The sequence below is a fragment of the Ovis aries genome, chromosome 1 (assembly GCF_016772045.2).
Source record: "Ovis aries strain OAR_USU_Benz2616 breed Rambouillet chromosome 1, ARS-UI_Ramb_v3.0, whole genome shotgun sequence".
NCBI classification, from domain to species: domain Eukaryota; kingdom Metazoa; phylum Chordata; class Mammalia; order Artiodactyla; family Bovidae; genus Ovis; species Ovis aries.
In genome coordinates, this window is record NC_056054.1 from 216,044,834 (window position 1) to 216,061,363 (window position 16,530).

The 16,530-nt window shown below is 41.2% G+C and overlaps 1 protein-coding gene across 6 annotated transcripts in view; it reads right to left on the reverse strand.

The window, feature by feature from the left end:
- The window catches only part of FNDC3B (fibronectin type III domain containing 3B), a 355,159-nt gene that overhangs the window by 229,900 nt on the left and 108,729 nt on the right, over positions 1-16,530 (reverse strand). The window contains exon 2 of one of the 6 annotated variants that reach the window (XM_060393646.1): positions 3,112-15,858. The exons of the other annotated variants lie outside the window; for them this stretch is intronic. Coding sequence (XP_060249629.1) covers positions 3,112-3,295 — 184 coding nt within the window. The 5' untranslated portion in view covers positions 3,296-15,858. The remainder of the gene's footprint in view (positions 1-3,111; positions 15,859-16,530) is intronic. 6 annotated transcript variants of the gene reach the window in all.

Here is a 16,530-nt window from a genome sequence, read left to right on the forward strand (position 1 = left end):
AGCTTAGTGTTAACATCAAATGCTGGCAAAGATGAGACTCCAGATCACTCACACATTGTTAGAAGGCATGTAGAACGGTATAGCCACATGGGAAAAATTTGACAGTTTCTGATAAAACTAAATATGCAGTTATAACATAACACAGCACTGTACCCTTAGGCATTTATCCCAGAGAAACAAAAGGGCATGATCACACACAAAACTGTACATGCATGTTCACAGCAGTTTTATTTTGGCAATTCTGCCAAAAAACGTCCAAATGTCTTTCAATAGGTGAACTGTTAAACTGTGATTTGTTCATAACAGGGAATACTACTCAGCAACAAAAAGGAACTATTAATACACGCAACTTGGATGGATCTCAATTTATGCTGGAGGGGGGGAGCCAATCTCAAAATACGAAGTACCATAAGAGTCCATTTATATGACATTCTTTAACCCACAGAGATGGAGAACAGTTTAGTAGTTGCTACGGGTTAAAGATGGTGGGAGAACAGGGGAGTGGCTACAACCGATAACAGAGGGAAGCCTTTTGACAAAAGAACAGTTCTTGATTGCGGTAGTAACTACACAAATCTACCTCCACATGCAAAAGCCATGTACAGCTGGTGAAACCTGTATAAATTCCGTGGACTGTACCAATGCTAATTCCTGATACTGATATTATACTATCAAAGACATTATTATATTAGGCAAAACTGGATCAAAGATACATGGGATCTGCCCTGCAAATTTTTACCAAATTCTTGTGAATTTATAATTATTTCAGAATAAAAAGGGTTTTGTTTTTTTTAATACCAGTAGCTCTGGAATCTTGAGACCAAAATCTGGTTCTGCTACTAACACTACTGTGCATAAGTTATTTAGTCATTCTGAACTTTCATTGTGTTTTAAGTAAGGATAATAATATTAGCTGGCAGCTTAATGAGAATTAAAATAAGCAAGAAAAAAAGCTGTATTCTTTTTTCATCTGAGATAAACGGGACCAGATGGCAACGTATTTTTTAAGAATGATGCCATATATGGGAGTGCTTGTATGATTAAGCTACACATTGTACCTACTAATTTTTATAATCCATTTGTAAATCTGACTTTTCTTATTTGTAGACAAAATTAGGTCTACAGTTAAGAGCATTATTGGAATAATAGCTATGCCACCCTATAGATTAGAAAACTGAGGACAAATAAACTTTCTCTAGTCCATAATCTGATGAAGTATACCTCAAAAGGTTAAGCAAACATTCTACGGGGGAAAGCGATTTGACCTGGAATTTGATATGGTTCATTTCCACATCAAGATCAAACAGATTCATTAGCTGCTTTTTAACCTAAGAAACTCCAGTTGCTTTGGAGAATGAGCACCGAAAAATATTTCAAAAATCGCAACAGCCACCTTGCCCTGTGAATGCCTCCACAATAAGCCCTTCCAGGTCCCATCAGCAAACAGTACAAAGAAGGGCTCAAGGTCCTGGCTGGCAGCGTGGCACCCTCGGGCTACCCTGTTCCCTCTTGCAGTGTGACGGAAATTCCTGTGCCCGTCCCTCGCTGGCAGCCCCTGTGAAGGCCCGCCCGCTATCAGGCGCCCAGCCTCCTGGCAATAATTCTGCAGTCAACCCTGAACACTTCCTCTTGACTTCCTCCAACACCAGGATGAACTGACACTTGGCGGTTACCACTCCGAGTGGGTGGCTGTGGTGGGAACAATAGCAACTCTTAACTAGACTTGGTCAAATTATACTGGGGAGACAGAAGGAGAAAAGAGAAGACACCAAACACATGGTGGCCTGAATTCTTTCATTCAAAACAATCGAGTTAGTTTATGCAACTGATGACAGCAAAACACATGAAATTAATAAAGACTTTGCTTAAATGAAGCAAAGAGACTTGGTAAAGTGGCTCTGCAAAAAGTCTCTGAAGTTTCATTGAAACAAAGAGCGTCCTGAAGATTTGTAATGCAGAAATTATCTCATTAACATCACACAAAAGAATGATTGCTCCCACTGCCCAGGCTTCCTACTCACAGTTGTACATGAAGAAAAGAACTTCTATGAAAAGCTTTGGAAAGAAGTCTCTGGGTAATTTTTTCCCCCCAGTATAAACTGAGGAGGGGAATGCATAAGAATTACATACACAGCACCGCTACCACTGAAGCAAGATCAACAGCTAAAATTGTTTCTCCCCTTCTAGTCTTCACAAGGTGTACACCCAGTCTGCAACGTCAACAACAAAACGCCACAAATAATTTGAATAACTTTCTAATTCTACCCATTGATGGCCCAAGAAAATTCAAAGCCTCCTTAAAGGAAGTCAGATGACCTTACTAAGAATGTAAGTAGGTCTGTTATACTTTTACTACCCCATCCCCTCCATTCCATTCCTACCCTGTTTGCTCTTCTGAGAATTCATTTGCTATGGGCAGAGGCTTCAGTTGACTGAGCTGAGGGGAGTAATCTGGACAGCAACAGAAGAACGTGGCTTGCAGGAGAGAGGAGACACTGGAATATACAGCCACTGTAAATAATTCCCACAGTGTTTAAGTCCAAGTCCACCTACTCACTAGATTTGTGGGGCTATGCAGAAAAGCCAGCACTGAACCAGGAATGAGATCCGTACGATGGATCTGAATTTACCTCAGCTTCATTCCGTAACCTAGAGTAAACAACCCACTGAAGAACACATTCAAATGACTTCTACAAATAAATGATACACCAGGAACTAAGTAAGGGTTATACCACACGTCAAAAGCCACCTGGCAATCATGTGGAGACGCGGAAACAGTAAAGAAAATCAGGTCTCAACTGGCAGCGAGTCCTCAATCTAAAGAAGCAAGAGGACCCAGAGAACTGAAAAGTAAGAACATTTTCCTAGTATCTATGGCAGGCAGGCTGCACATTCTCCCGATTGCCTTGGCTGGGTGTTTGAGAATCATTTTGACTAAGTTCCCTTGGTTACTCTTCCATATCCAATTTCTGTAATTTAAACCATACTCTAAAACTTAACCATGCTTAAAAAGTGCTGACGTTTCTTCCTTTCAAATGGTTCACTTCATCCCCAGTCTCACTGCCATCCCTCAATTCACCTCACAAGTGCCATCAGCTGGGTCTTACTCACGCCATCTGGGTCGTACTTGCTGATTCCCATCTCTCCAGAGGGATTCCCAGGTGGTCCTAGTGATAAAGAATCCACCTGCCAATGCAGGAGACACAAGAGACGCGGGTTCGATCCCTGGGTTGGGAAGACCCCTTGGCGTAGGAAATGGCACCCCACTCCAGTATTCTTGCCAGGAAAATTCCATGGGCAGAGGAGCCTGGCAGGCTATAGTCCACAGGGCCGCAAAGAGTCAGACTGACTGCGCACACACACAGACAGCCTATAAGACAGTGCACAGCCTATAAGACATAAGCAACGCTGTCTGCCCTGAAGCTGTGCTGGAGGCAGGGAGGCCAGCGAGGCTGTCGCAATAGCTAAGAGACTGTGAAGGCTCAAAAGTAAGAGACAGATCAAAGAACTTTTACTCTAAGGCACTTTGAAAGTCACTGTAATATTATCTAACAAACTGACCTGAAACAAAATTTCCTCACCTATAAAATGGAAATGGTGCATTCGATCAGTGATTTTTGGTTTTTCCACATGTGCATGCTAGGAGGGCAAGGTGGTCAGGGGAAGTTTTAAGAGCCTTTATCAGAAGAAAGAGGAGCAGGTGTGCCTCAGGCCTCTGCCCTCAATCAGCGCCATCTGTTTTGTACAGTGGATGTCCATATCAGATGAACTGAATAAAAGGTTCTACAATAACCTTTAAAAACAGGCGAAGCCACTGAAGGTCTACATCAGAATTTAAGTCCCATCTCACTCTAAAATTCCATGACAGCTTGACTTTCATGGCTCCATTAGAAGGTAACAAGGAGCTATACCTGGACCTTTGCAAAAAAGCAAATTCAAAGAAACAGGCGGTGGTTGAAACATAAGCCAATACATAGCATCCAATGGGATGCTGATAACACAGATGGGAAAACTGAGTAACAGTATTTGCTCCTAAACAGTTGCTCTCAAGAGTCCGTTTCTCCAGTTCCTACCATGTGGAGAGAGCTTTTTCCACCAAGACACAAACGACAGTTTTGTTTTTTTGGAATGTCTGTCTGCAGGATATGACAGGGAGTCCATACTCCCACCGACCTCTGTAGGAGTGTGGCCTGAGCAGGCTGCAGCCCAGTCTGGCCTTCTAAAGCCTCCTTTCAGATGTCTGCAGCAGTCTGGGTCTCACCCCAGAAGTGAACTCCTGCTGATAAGAAACCCTTCCTATGGGCCAAACAAATCACTGTTGGATTCTCGTCGCATTCTTCACTTCTGTTTTTCTTCCTCCTCCTCCCTTCCTATAAAAAAAAGGTGTCTTTTAAGTATATCTAGAAGGAAACCTGAACAGCTAGGCGCTTTCCCCTCTTAATGTGTTCCTTATCCCACTGGTGATTCAAGCCCTGGGCCGCTCCTTGCTCAGCACACTGAGACGGCTCTGTTCTGCTCGGTGGTGGGAGGCCACGTCAGCAGGAATCGGCGCTGGCTGCCAGGTCACATTCAAGACTGTCTGGAGCACGTCAGCGTGCAGCGCCCGCAGGACAGAGGCTGCTCTATGGTTTCCCTCAAGCAAAGGGAACGCTCAGCCTGGAAAAAAAAAGCCTGGCCTCTGTGCACCACACCAACCCAGGCTTAAGGGAGACTCCAAACACTACAGGTTAGAGTTTCCCCATTTTGAAATGTTCCCCAAATATTTCCAGTTACAGAGTTATTGGTTTCCCTTCTCCTCTTTTTCTTAGAGGACGTACTGTACTGCATCCAAACTCATATTTGGAAAAGGCTGCCACAAGCCAAATCAAACTTCATCGTGGCTTTCTGGCTCCTCAGTCCGACAGAGGAAATTCTGCACACCCAACCCACCAGTCTCCGCAGCCCTGACACGCATTGAGTCAGGACGGAAAACCTGACCTAAAGGGCTGACACACAGAGCTGATCACTATAGGCCTTTTTTTTCCCCCCTTCTAAACACACACAATAAAAACAGTAAACAAACAAGCCCTGCCAGAAGTTATCATGATATCTCACTGGATGGATTCCTGACAAGAAGCAAACAAATCACGGTGCACAGAGATACGCCGCATGAACAACAATGCTGTACTCTATGCAGCTGGCTCAGTAAGGTCCAGAGCCAACCCTGCCCATGTAAACCGACATGATTAAGGTTAACAGGCTACAACCGCAGGGCTCCTATGCATCCAGGACACCTGGGAGTTTCATAATTGGCTGCAAATTTAGACTAGAGATCCTGTTAAAAAAAAATAAAAAATTTTTTAAGTGAATTTTCTCAGAAATGTCTGAAGTTAAGGGCTTTTTCCTTCCACTCTTAGAGGAGGAAGGTCTTCTTAGGTGGACAGCCCAAAGGTCAAATCTTTCTCTCCAGAAACACCCGGTTTGCTAAAGCAAATATCTCCATTCCACGGAGAATATTAGAAGAAATAGGAGAGGAAGGGGGTGAAGACAGAGAGTAGTTGAGGACATGGAGAAGGGTGTTATGAGGGACGAGAAGCGGAGTAACACACACACACACGCTGCCGAGACATGGCTAAGGCAATACGCCCTAGCAGTTCTGGAAGGCGCTGGGCCACCACGTAGAGAGGTGTTAACTACCCCAACCACACGTGTACACACACAGACCCAAGTGCAAGAGAGACCATTTAGTTTCCGAGAGGCATTAGGAGCAAGAGAGGCACTAGGAGCAAACCAGAAAAGAAAATCACATAGTCAGGACGCCACAAGTTGCTGCACAACAAACGTTCCCATGAAGAGGAGCCAGAGGACAGAGGAAAATCAAATACCATAGGTACTCAGAGATTTAGTGAGTAAAAGGTACTCTTCTTTTATTTCAACCGTTTGTGAAAATGAACACTAACAATGCATCTAATCTAAAGGGTCACTCCATCAAACCTGGCCTTCAGACAAGGACTGAGTATCACCAGCACCTCCTTATGGGGAAAAAGAAAATTCTAGACGGCTACCTACTAATTTACTGAAAACCAAACAAATATTCCAAAGTTAATTGGCTACCACAGGCTTTAAATAAATCCAAAGCATTTTGACCAAAGAAAATACCCTCGTGCTCTGATAAACCACAATAAAGCTTTAAAATTATCTCAAAAATAAAAACTACCAAATCATATATGCTACTTGTACAGCTGAAATAAATTTAAATTAGTTATTACACAAGGGAAGTTTTTAGAGGTGGATGATCTAGAGACAAAAGTAATGTCTTAGCTAACACTGTAGGAAAGGTGGGAAGGGAGGAAACTAGGAAGAGGAGGGAGGGAAGAAGGAAAGAAGGGAGAGAGGGAAGGAATCTAGGAGGAGGGAGGAGAAGAAAAGAGAAGAGGGACTATGCAAAGAAAATGAAGTATTTGCCACATATACACATTAGAAATGCATGATAACATCACTGAACTAGACTGCATTGTTTTTAACAGCAGGCTGCTGCAACATCCAGCACAGAGATGAAGAGCAGAAGAGCCTTGAAAGTCTTAAATCCCAAAGTGTAGATTTCACCAAAAGGTTAAAGCAGACACCAGTGGTAACACTGGCAAACACATACGTTCATATACACTGTGTGAATGTGCGTGTGTATGCATACATATACACAAATTTCAAAATAACCCTTTTGGCAGAGGGCAACAGAGACATTTGGTGAGAAGCTAAAACAAAGAGCATCACAAGATTATGACTTGTGTATAAATCCTCCAGGGCATATTTAGAGAATATGATGTTTAAACAAATGAGTCATATCTCTACAACTGAGAAGTAGAATAGTAAGCTATTTCAATTTTTACATACACGCACAAAATGATGATGCAAACACAAAATCAGGACAGAACCATATCAATTTGTGATTTTCAATTACCTAATTAAATCTGGAAGAGAAACTGAAAACTAAATAAATGTATTTCATGAATTCCAAGTAACTTTTTGTTTTCTCATTTTAACATCTCAGGAAAAGGAAAGCATCTTACAGCACAGTTCAGTTCAGTCGCTCAGACTCTTTGCAACCCCATGAACTGCAGCACACCAGGCCTCCCTGTCCATCAACAACTCCCAGACTCGTGTCCATTGAGTCAGTGATGCCATCCAGCCATCGCATCCTCGGTCGTCCCCTTCTTCTCCTGCCCCCAGTTCCCTCCCAGCATCAAAGTCTTTTCCAATGAGTCAACTCTTCGCATGAGGTGGCCAAAGTACTGGAGTTTCAGCTTTAGCATCATTCCTTCCAAAGAAATCCCAGGGTTGATCTCCTTCAGAATGGACTGGTTGGATCTCCTTGCAGTCCAAGGGACTCTCAAGAGTCTTCTCCAACACCACAGTTCAAAAGCATCAGTTCTTCAGTGCTCAGCCTTCTTCACAGTCCAACTCTCACATCCATACATGACTACTGGAAAAACCATAGCCTTGACTAGACGGACCTTAGTCGGCAAAGTAATGTCTCTGCTTTTCAACATGCTATCTAGGTTGGTCATAACTTTTCTTCCAAGGAGTAAGCGTCTTTTAATTTCATGGCTGCAATCACCATCTGCAGAGATTTTGGAGCCCCAAAAAAATAAAGTCTGACACTGTTTCCACTGTTTCTCCATCTATTTCCCATGAAGTGATGGGACCGGATGCCATGATCTTCGTTTTCTGAATGTTGAGCTTTAAGCCAACTTTTTCACTAATGGTAAGTCAGTTTAATTGACAGAATTTTCTCATGTAGATATACATAAAATGCTGGTGTATCTCAAAGTCAACCACATCACAGATTCAATAAAATGATAGCAAGTAACCTATGAAACCAATATAAAAAGGACAACCACACGTGCTGTTTCAGAGATAAGAGACAGGGAAAGCGGCAAGGTAATTTTAGCCAGTTCATGAACAAGCAGTGGGCACCAGGCAGGGAGCAAAGGCACATACAGACCCTTCAGCTGAGGCTGTACACCCAGGAGGAGAAAGTGTCACTTTTTATGTTTTCATGATTCTTTCCATTCACAAATAATTTAATAACCTAAATATCAGATGGCATAAAAATAACTGTTTTACTGAAAACAGTGTTAACTATCTACTTATGACAATTCTATCTTTAAAAATATACTGGAGGGAAGTCCAATGGTTAGGATTCGGCACTTTCACTGCTGGGGCCCAGGTTCAATCCCTGCTTGGGGAACTAAGATTGGCAAGCAAAGCAGCATGACCCACCCACCCCCACCCCCACAAAAAAAATACTGGGTACCAACTACATCCAAGTCTTTGGAGGTGGAACCCAAGCACTTCTTTTAATCATGGTGATTCAAATGTGCAGCCAGGGTTGACAAGTGATATAAAGTACCTGGCAAACACTAGGTACATACCTTTTTTTAACATAGCAATTATTAAGACAAAGAAAAAAATACGTACTGGATAATTTTCTCTTTTTTTGGTTACCAGTCAAAATTAATTTATGATACATTAAGAGTCCTAAATGATAGTTTAACATCTCACTTTCAAAAAGAAAATTCTAGATAATTAAGCTCTTGAAATCTGCCCACGCTTGAACCTATTAAGTTATAGTCTTCTCGTGAAATTAAGATCTAAAATGGCAGAAAACTCTAGGGGAATAAAAGTGACAGAGGAAAGATAAATTGAGAGGTAAGAAGAATTTTAGAAACCATTTGGTCCCATTCTCTTATTCTGAGGTGAGCAAAGTGAAGTGTTTGATGATCAAAGAAACCACACTGAATGGAAACGTTGTTAAACTCTATCAGTGCATTCTCTTCCTTTAATCAGAGGCAGGTTTTGTCAGGTTTCTTCATTTAGAAGCAAAGAGAGGGCTTCCCTGGTGGCTCAATGGTAAAGCATCCACCGCCAATGCAGGAGACATGGGTTCAATCTCTGCTCCGGGAAGATCCCACGTGCAGCCAAGCAACTAAGCACGCGCACCACAACTACTGGGCCTGTGTCCTAGAGCCTGTGCTCCACAACAGAAGCAGCCATGGCAAGGAGCAGCCCGAGCTCCCCTCAACTGGAGAAGGGCCATGCAGCTTTAGCACAGCCAGAGATAAACAAATGAAACTATTTTAAAGTATTATTTAGGGGACTTCCCTGGTGGTCTGGCACGTGGGACTCTGAGCTCCTGTTGCAGGGTGTCCGGGTTCGATCCCTGGTCAGGGAACTAGATCCCACATGCTGCAACTAACAGTCTGAATGCTGCAACTGAAGATCCGTCATGCCACAGTCAAGACCTGGCACATTCAGATAAGTCAATCAATCAATAAAATGTATATGTGTGTGTGTTAGTCACTCAGTGTGTCTGACTCTTTGTGATCCTATGAACAGGGTTCCTCTGTCCATAGAGTTCTATAGGCAAGAATAATGGAGTGGGTTGCCATTCTCTTCTCCGGGGATCCTCCTGCCCCAGAGATCAAACCTTGGTCTCTTGCATTGCAGGAAGATTCTTATCTGAGCCACCAGGAAAGAATATATATTTAAATATTTATTTATTTATGTAATTTATATATATGGAGGAGCCTGGTAGGCTGCAGTCCATGGGGTCGTTAAGAGTCAGATAGGACTGAGCGTCTTCACTTTCACTTTTATGCATTGGAGAAGGAAATGGCAACCCATTCCAGTGTTCTTGCCTGGAGAATCCCAGGGACGGGGGAGCCTGGTGGGCTGCCGTTTATGGGGTCGCACAGAGTCGAACACGACTGAAGTGACTCAGCATCAGCAGCATATATTTATATATATATATATATATATACACACACACTACATATATATATAGTTTTTAAAAAGGAAAAGAAAAATTAACAATATCAACTGATTTTTACTATATGGGTTCAAGTCCAATGACCTTTGATGTGAACTTAAGTTCATTTTTTTTTTTAAAGTTGCACAAAACAGTGGGACTGTTGAGAGTGTAAAGATTTGTATCAAGGAAGGGAAATAGGCTTGATGTAAATTTAAAGAGGCCAGATTAGCAAGGCCATTTCACCCTTCCTGTTGAGCCATTTCCTATGTCCCCTAAGTACATTACCCAGAGCTACTTTTCAGCACTCTGGCTCAATTTCTAAAGAATCTCATTTTCTCCAAAGTCTCTTCTAGAGTTAATTACTTGCCTTCTGACTACCCTGGGTATAGCCAAGAAATAGGTAGAATGTACCTGTTGTTCTCCAGTTCCATCTGAGATGGAGGCTGGCATTCTATTCAACTCTGAGGAATGTTAATTGCTGATACTAGCATGACAGGTGCAATGAGTAGAAAAATGATTAATGAAAATTCACAGAACAATGGCAGAACTCATCTGGAGATCATGAGAAAACTCCTCAAGAGTTGTAACTTGAATTACTAACAATTGGTCTGGAATTCAATTTGACTCTTGAAACAGATTTTTAAAACAGAACACAACGTTCTAAATTTCTACAATGGTGCCCTGTCCACAGAAGGGAAAAAAAGGCAATATGTATAATCCTGTTTTTCATGTTACTATGGAGTCGCTCACTAACCCCAACTGCTTCTCATGGATTGCTTCTCCTCTCGTTCCTCCCATTCCAGATCTTTACTGGTAAAGAGCCCTATCTATTTTGAATTCTGAGTCACTTCCTTTTCCCTTAGTTTTATGCTTTAAAAATCTTAACTGTTTCTTTAGAATACTTTACAGAGTGGCACCAACTTCCATATTAGTTCCCTGACTTCTTCTTATCCTCCCCTTTGGCTTTTTCTTTTACTACCCCCTAGCTGTCAAGGGGAGGGGAGGTACTTGCTTATTACTTGAATAGAGTATCAGATATTGTTTATTTGTTTAGAATACTTCTCATATTTGCATAAGTTTCCCAACTCAGTGATCCCCAAATACTACATAATACTATCCATTAAACTCCAAAATAGTCCTAGAATATCTTTGGCAATTGTATTTATTCTTACCATATCTGAACTGAGGCACAGAGAAAAAGAATTCCTGATAAAATGGCAATTGAATAAGGAGGTATAAATGGAAAGATTATACAAACAAATCCTTTGAAAAGAGACCCTGATTCAAACCCCAGTTCATTAAAACTCTAATGGAAGGAAGGGGGAAGTTTTCAGATTAAGAAAAAATTCTATTTTTGAGCATACAACTGAAGAATTTAAGCCAGTCATTCTTTTATTTGTCTGCATTTACAAGAATTTTCTTCCTTTTGTCCATTTTATGCTGCTAAGTTGCTTCAGTCATGTCCGACTCTGTGCGACTCCAGGGATGGCAGCCCACCAGGCTCCCCCGTCCCTGGGGTTCTCCAGACAAGAACACTGGAGTGGGTTGCCATTTCCTTCTCCAATGCATGAAAGTGAAAGTGAAGTCACTCAGTCGTGTCCATTTTATGACCAAACTTAATCCTGAGAATTTTCTCTTTTAAGGGCATGGTGGTGGTTTAGTTGCTAAGTCGTGTCCAAGTCTTTGGGACTCCATGGACTGCAGCCCTCCAGGCCCCTCTGTCCAAGAGATTTCCCAAGCAAGAAAACTGAAGCGGTTGAGTAGCCATTTTCTTCTCCATGGGATCTTCCTGACGACCAAGGGATTGAAGCAGCGTCTCCTGCACTGCCGGCGTATTCTTTACCACTGAACCACCAGAGATTCCATTTAAAAGCACTTCTCTATAAATCCCCTCTTCTTACAAGTGCCCCTCTTCCCAAAATTCTCCTCCCTCAAAGTTGTTCTCAAGGCCTGGTCCCAGAATCATGAACATCAGTATCCCCGGGAACTTGTTATAAACACAAATTCTCAGGACTCACCTCACCTATCTCAGGCCTAAACCAGAAACCCTGGGGGTGGTACCAGCAAATCTGTGTTTTAACAAGCCCCAGGTGATTGTAATCTAAGCTAAAGTTACTGGTAATTGTCATCATCTGACCCTGCATGTAATACTCTAGGTTCAGGTATGCTGAAGGGAGATCACGAGCCAAATACCAAGCTGTTTTCTGGGCACCTACATGATTCAAAGTATGAGGCAAGATCTATGAAGGAAACAAAGAGGGAAGCAGTAGTTCTAGCCCAACTCTTCCACCAAGTCAAGTGGCACCAGAGCTAAACACAGTTTCTGCAAGCAGCAAGCGGTAAAACGGTTATTTTCTCCTTTCACTTTTTCAGCTTAATCCACCGTGTACAATCTTACCTATTTTGATCAACTTTTAGTTTTAGTAGTTTATAATTGGTGAGTTGTTGTGTTTACATCTAAATGAAGGTAAAATAAATCCAGTCTCTGCTGAAAGGAATAAACTCAAATTGGTTTGATGACCCTGCGGAGATGATGGCACCCCACTCCAGTACTCTTGCCTGGAAAATCCCATGGATGGAGGAGCCTGGTTGGCTGCAGTCCATGGGGTCGCAAAGAGTCGGACACAACTGAGCGACTTGACTTTGACTTTTCACTTTCATGCACTGGAGAAGGAAATAGCAACCCACCCCACTGTTCTTGCCTGGAGAATCCCAGGGATGGGGGAGCCTGGTGGGCTGCTGTCTATGGGGTTGCACAGAGTCAGACACAACTGAAGCGACTTAGCAGCAGCATGTACTACTTACAGGAGTTTTTAACAACTGAAGACCAATTTTAACTAATGGGTTCAACAAAGACAACCACCATGAGGAGTTTACTTATTAAGTATATAATTACAAGATAGAAGATTTTTAAGCACTTTGCAAACATGCTTGAAGAAAATGAACCTGATGAACTGACAGGTACATAGCACATGCAATGTGATGTACTTGGGAAAGCACACCATGAGAATTCCTTTAACTATCCTGAGAGTTAGGTCAACCAGAAATTCTCCATCTCCATTGCATATTAAATTACCAATGAAGCTTTTCAAAACTAATGCCAAGGTCTTGCCTCCAACAATACGACAATTCCCCTTGGCTTAGACAATCTGACAATTCCCTATAATTAGCCTGGAGGCCAGCTTGTACATTTTTAAAATCTTCAGGTAATTCTGATATGCAAAAGTTACAAAGCACCAATGTTAATACAACGAGTTTTTAAATTCTGAGAGGTTAGAGATGCTCTTTGTTGTTATTTAGTTGCTAAGTTGTGTCCAACTCTTTTGCGACCCCATGGACTGCAGCCTGCAGCCCACCAGGATCCTCTGTCCCTGGGATCTCCCAGGCAAGAATACTGGAGTGGATTGCCATTTCCAGCCCCAGGGGATTTTCCTGACCAAGGGATCAAACCTGAGTCTCCTGCATTGGCAGGTGGATTCTTTATGTAAAGAAGCCTAGAGGCGTTCTTTACCTTAAGCATAACACGCGAGAACTAAGTCACTCAAAATGTGAATGCTTACAACAATCTGAAGGTCCTTAGTGCCACTGAACTGCACGGTTAAAATATGGTTGAAATAATATGTTTTATATTATGGATTTTTACCACTATAAAAAAATTTTTAAGTACTCACTATAAAAAGTGAATGCTTAAAAAAAAAAAAAAGTGAATGCTTGACCCATAAAATAAGAAATGTCTTGACTATTGAGACTAAATTAACCAAATTGTTCTCTGGTGTTGATTTGTAACGTATAGGATAATAAGCAACACTTTTGCTACATTTTAACCTTTTATGACTACTTCAGCTTACTCAGGCAAGTGAAGTATAAAGGTTTGATTATAACACCTGCGAGGATCATTCTTCCTCAACTGGAGGAGACCAGCTAGGCTCCAGCCATGCCTAAGTACCTGTCTGCACTGCTTGTATCCTCACAGCAGGCGCAGAGAACTGACATGGCTGGACCTAGCATGAGACGCCCTGAACTGATGTTAAAGGACCCAATCCAGCCCCAGACAGCTGTCAAAGACATGCAACTTCAACCCAAGAACAGGCAGTTTAATTTGACATCCACATGAAGTAAGTGTACATGTGAGTATGTAAATCCGCTTTCCTGAGAACTGCATAACACAACAGGTAAAATTCATCTGGTTGGTCTTCTAGCAGAGAATAACATACTTTCACCCCAAAACACACTAAGAATAATGCTTGTGCTTATCTTTTCAAGTTTCCATTCCTTTCCCAAAGAGTTTTCTTCCCTCGATGTTTTGCCTCCTCTTAACAGTTTAGAGCAGAAATTATAATTTGTTAGTAATTGAAAACTTTTAAAATTAAGTGAAAATGTGGACATACCTTCAGCCAGAAAGATACCACAAAACGTGTCAATTCTGGTTCTATTACACTGCAATATATGAAGTGTCCATAAAGATGTTACATCTAAATTATGGAATGCTTCCATTTTAACTCAGACGCAAAAAGATTTGAAGAGTTTTCAACAATCAACTTTTCCCTCCAAACTGCTAAGGGGGTTGGGGGAAGGGGGGTTTATATTCAGCCACATCAGAAATGTGGGTATATTCAAAGAACCCCAAACCAGTAGTCATAAAGCAAAGTCGCTGATGTGGGCAGTTTGGAAGTCACTTTTCTCCATATTTAGATGGATGGATCCAGAAAGAAGTATTAAAAAACACTTCCCTTTCACTGAACTGTCTTCACATCCTGAAAAATAGTGTGCAAAATACCTTTCAAGTCACCGAAACTCTCTTCTGAGAATACTACCAGAAAAAAAGCAATTATTAAAAAAATTTTTTCTTTCTTTTTTGTTAATCCTAATGTTTGCCCAACTATGACAGAGTACAAAATGTTTAGTCACTATTGTTTACACTGTAAGACAAACATTTTCCTAAAGGACTAGATTCCGCCTATCTTAGGGAAACATACAACTTCTATTCCATAGCTCACTCCCTTTCTTCAGCGTTTCCCTGGTCAGCAAGTCATGACTATCTCCTATACAATTCAAATTTCTGTTCCCACTTCCACACCCACCAGCACTGCACTCACTCGAGCTGCCTTGGCCTCCTGCCTGCCCCTCACCATCTCACCACCTCGCTCTCTCCTTCAATCCCTCTGCTGATGGAGGAAGAGAAAAATCACCCTAACAACTCCACTTACTTCAGTAATCAAACTCATTTACAATTTAAAGTGTACTCTATCTATTACTCCTGGGTCTGACATGGGGGTTATTGAGAGTTTGCTGCTACAGATAATGGCAATAATGTATAACTGCATGAAAACATAAAATACTAGTGAATAATCTAAATTACTTGCTAATAATATAAAAGATAAAGTTGGTCCATCTTTCACTATTAAATAGCCTTAACAATACTTTCCAGGGTGTTTCCAGCCTACTCCGCACAAAAGAAAAACATTATCAAAAGAATGAATATAATGATCATTTGCTCATGTCTTTTACAAATAAGGAAGCTAACCCATATATTGGACTTCAGATTTACTGTATGCTTTTGGAAACAAACTTATACCTGCATTCATTATCTTAACTTGAGGAATGGAGAGTAAAAAATAACCAAACTTAACTACTTAAGCACAATAACAAAACCAAAAAATTACCTCTGTGAATTAACTAAGAGACTTTTCCCATCATTTTGACATGATTTTTCAGCAGTATATTAGGAAATGACTTTCCTTTTGTTCTGGACACCTAGGAGGTGCTGGCCAGGCACTGGGATACAAAGATTACTAAGATTTGACCCTTAAACTTTAAGAATCCTTTACAGTCTTCTTTACATGAAATTTTCCATTTCAAATTAGAAGTGTAAAAACAAAGGTAAAAAATACAGAAAGAATGAAGCAAGAACTAAAGACTACAAGCTGTGAAATAAAATGTGGCGGACAGTCAAGGTAATGAGACAATTAACTTCTTTGGAATCATCTGCACACAATGATCCAGGACTTTTAAGGAACTCCAGGCAGTGGTGCCCTCAGAAATGACATTTCAGTCATTGCTGAGCAAGCCTGCAAGACAAAAGGGCACAGAAGCTAAACTCCCAGTACTTAATTTTTAAACATATTATTATGAAACATTATTATTTTAAAGCATTACAACTAAAGTGTGAAGACATCTGAAAACCCCTAACCAATGCCTCAAGTTCAGAAAAGCTTTTCTGAAATGCTTTAAACTGACAAGTAACAAAAATAAAGGGGTGGTTCAATGTTTAACTGTAAAGGATACTGGGAGCCTAATAATGGTTCCTTTTTTACTGGACCCTTACCTTGCTTTAGAAACTCTTCTAAGTGCTTTCTACCCAATATGTCATTTAATCGCCACAGCAATTCTTTAAGACTGATAATATTATTCCAATTCTACAGATTAGGTGCAGGTAAAGAGAAGTAACTGCTTTTATGATATACATCTAACATGAAGGGGACTTCTAAGCCAGGCAATCTAACCCCAAAACCCATAATAATCTTACCAATATGCTTTACTGCCCCTTCAGTACAGCCAAAGAGCAAAATACATTAAATAAAGATTAAAGAAGTCTGGAATTTCATTGAAAAGTGAATGACAAGACCTAAAGGAGGGAAGGCTTACCCACAGGAACTGCTTCATAGGCCTGTGTGAATAGGGCTGCTCAGGTACAGTGTGAGAGTTAACTGTTTATCATTCAGAAAAAGAAACAGCTGAAG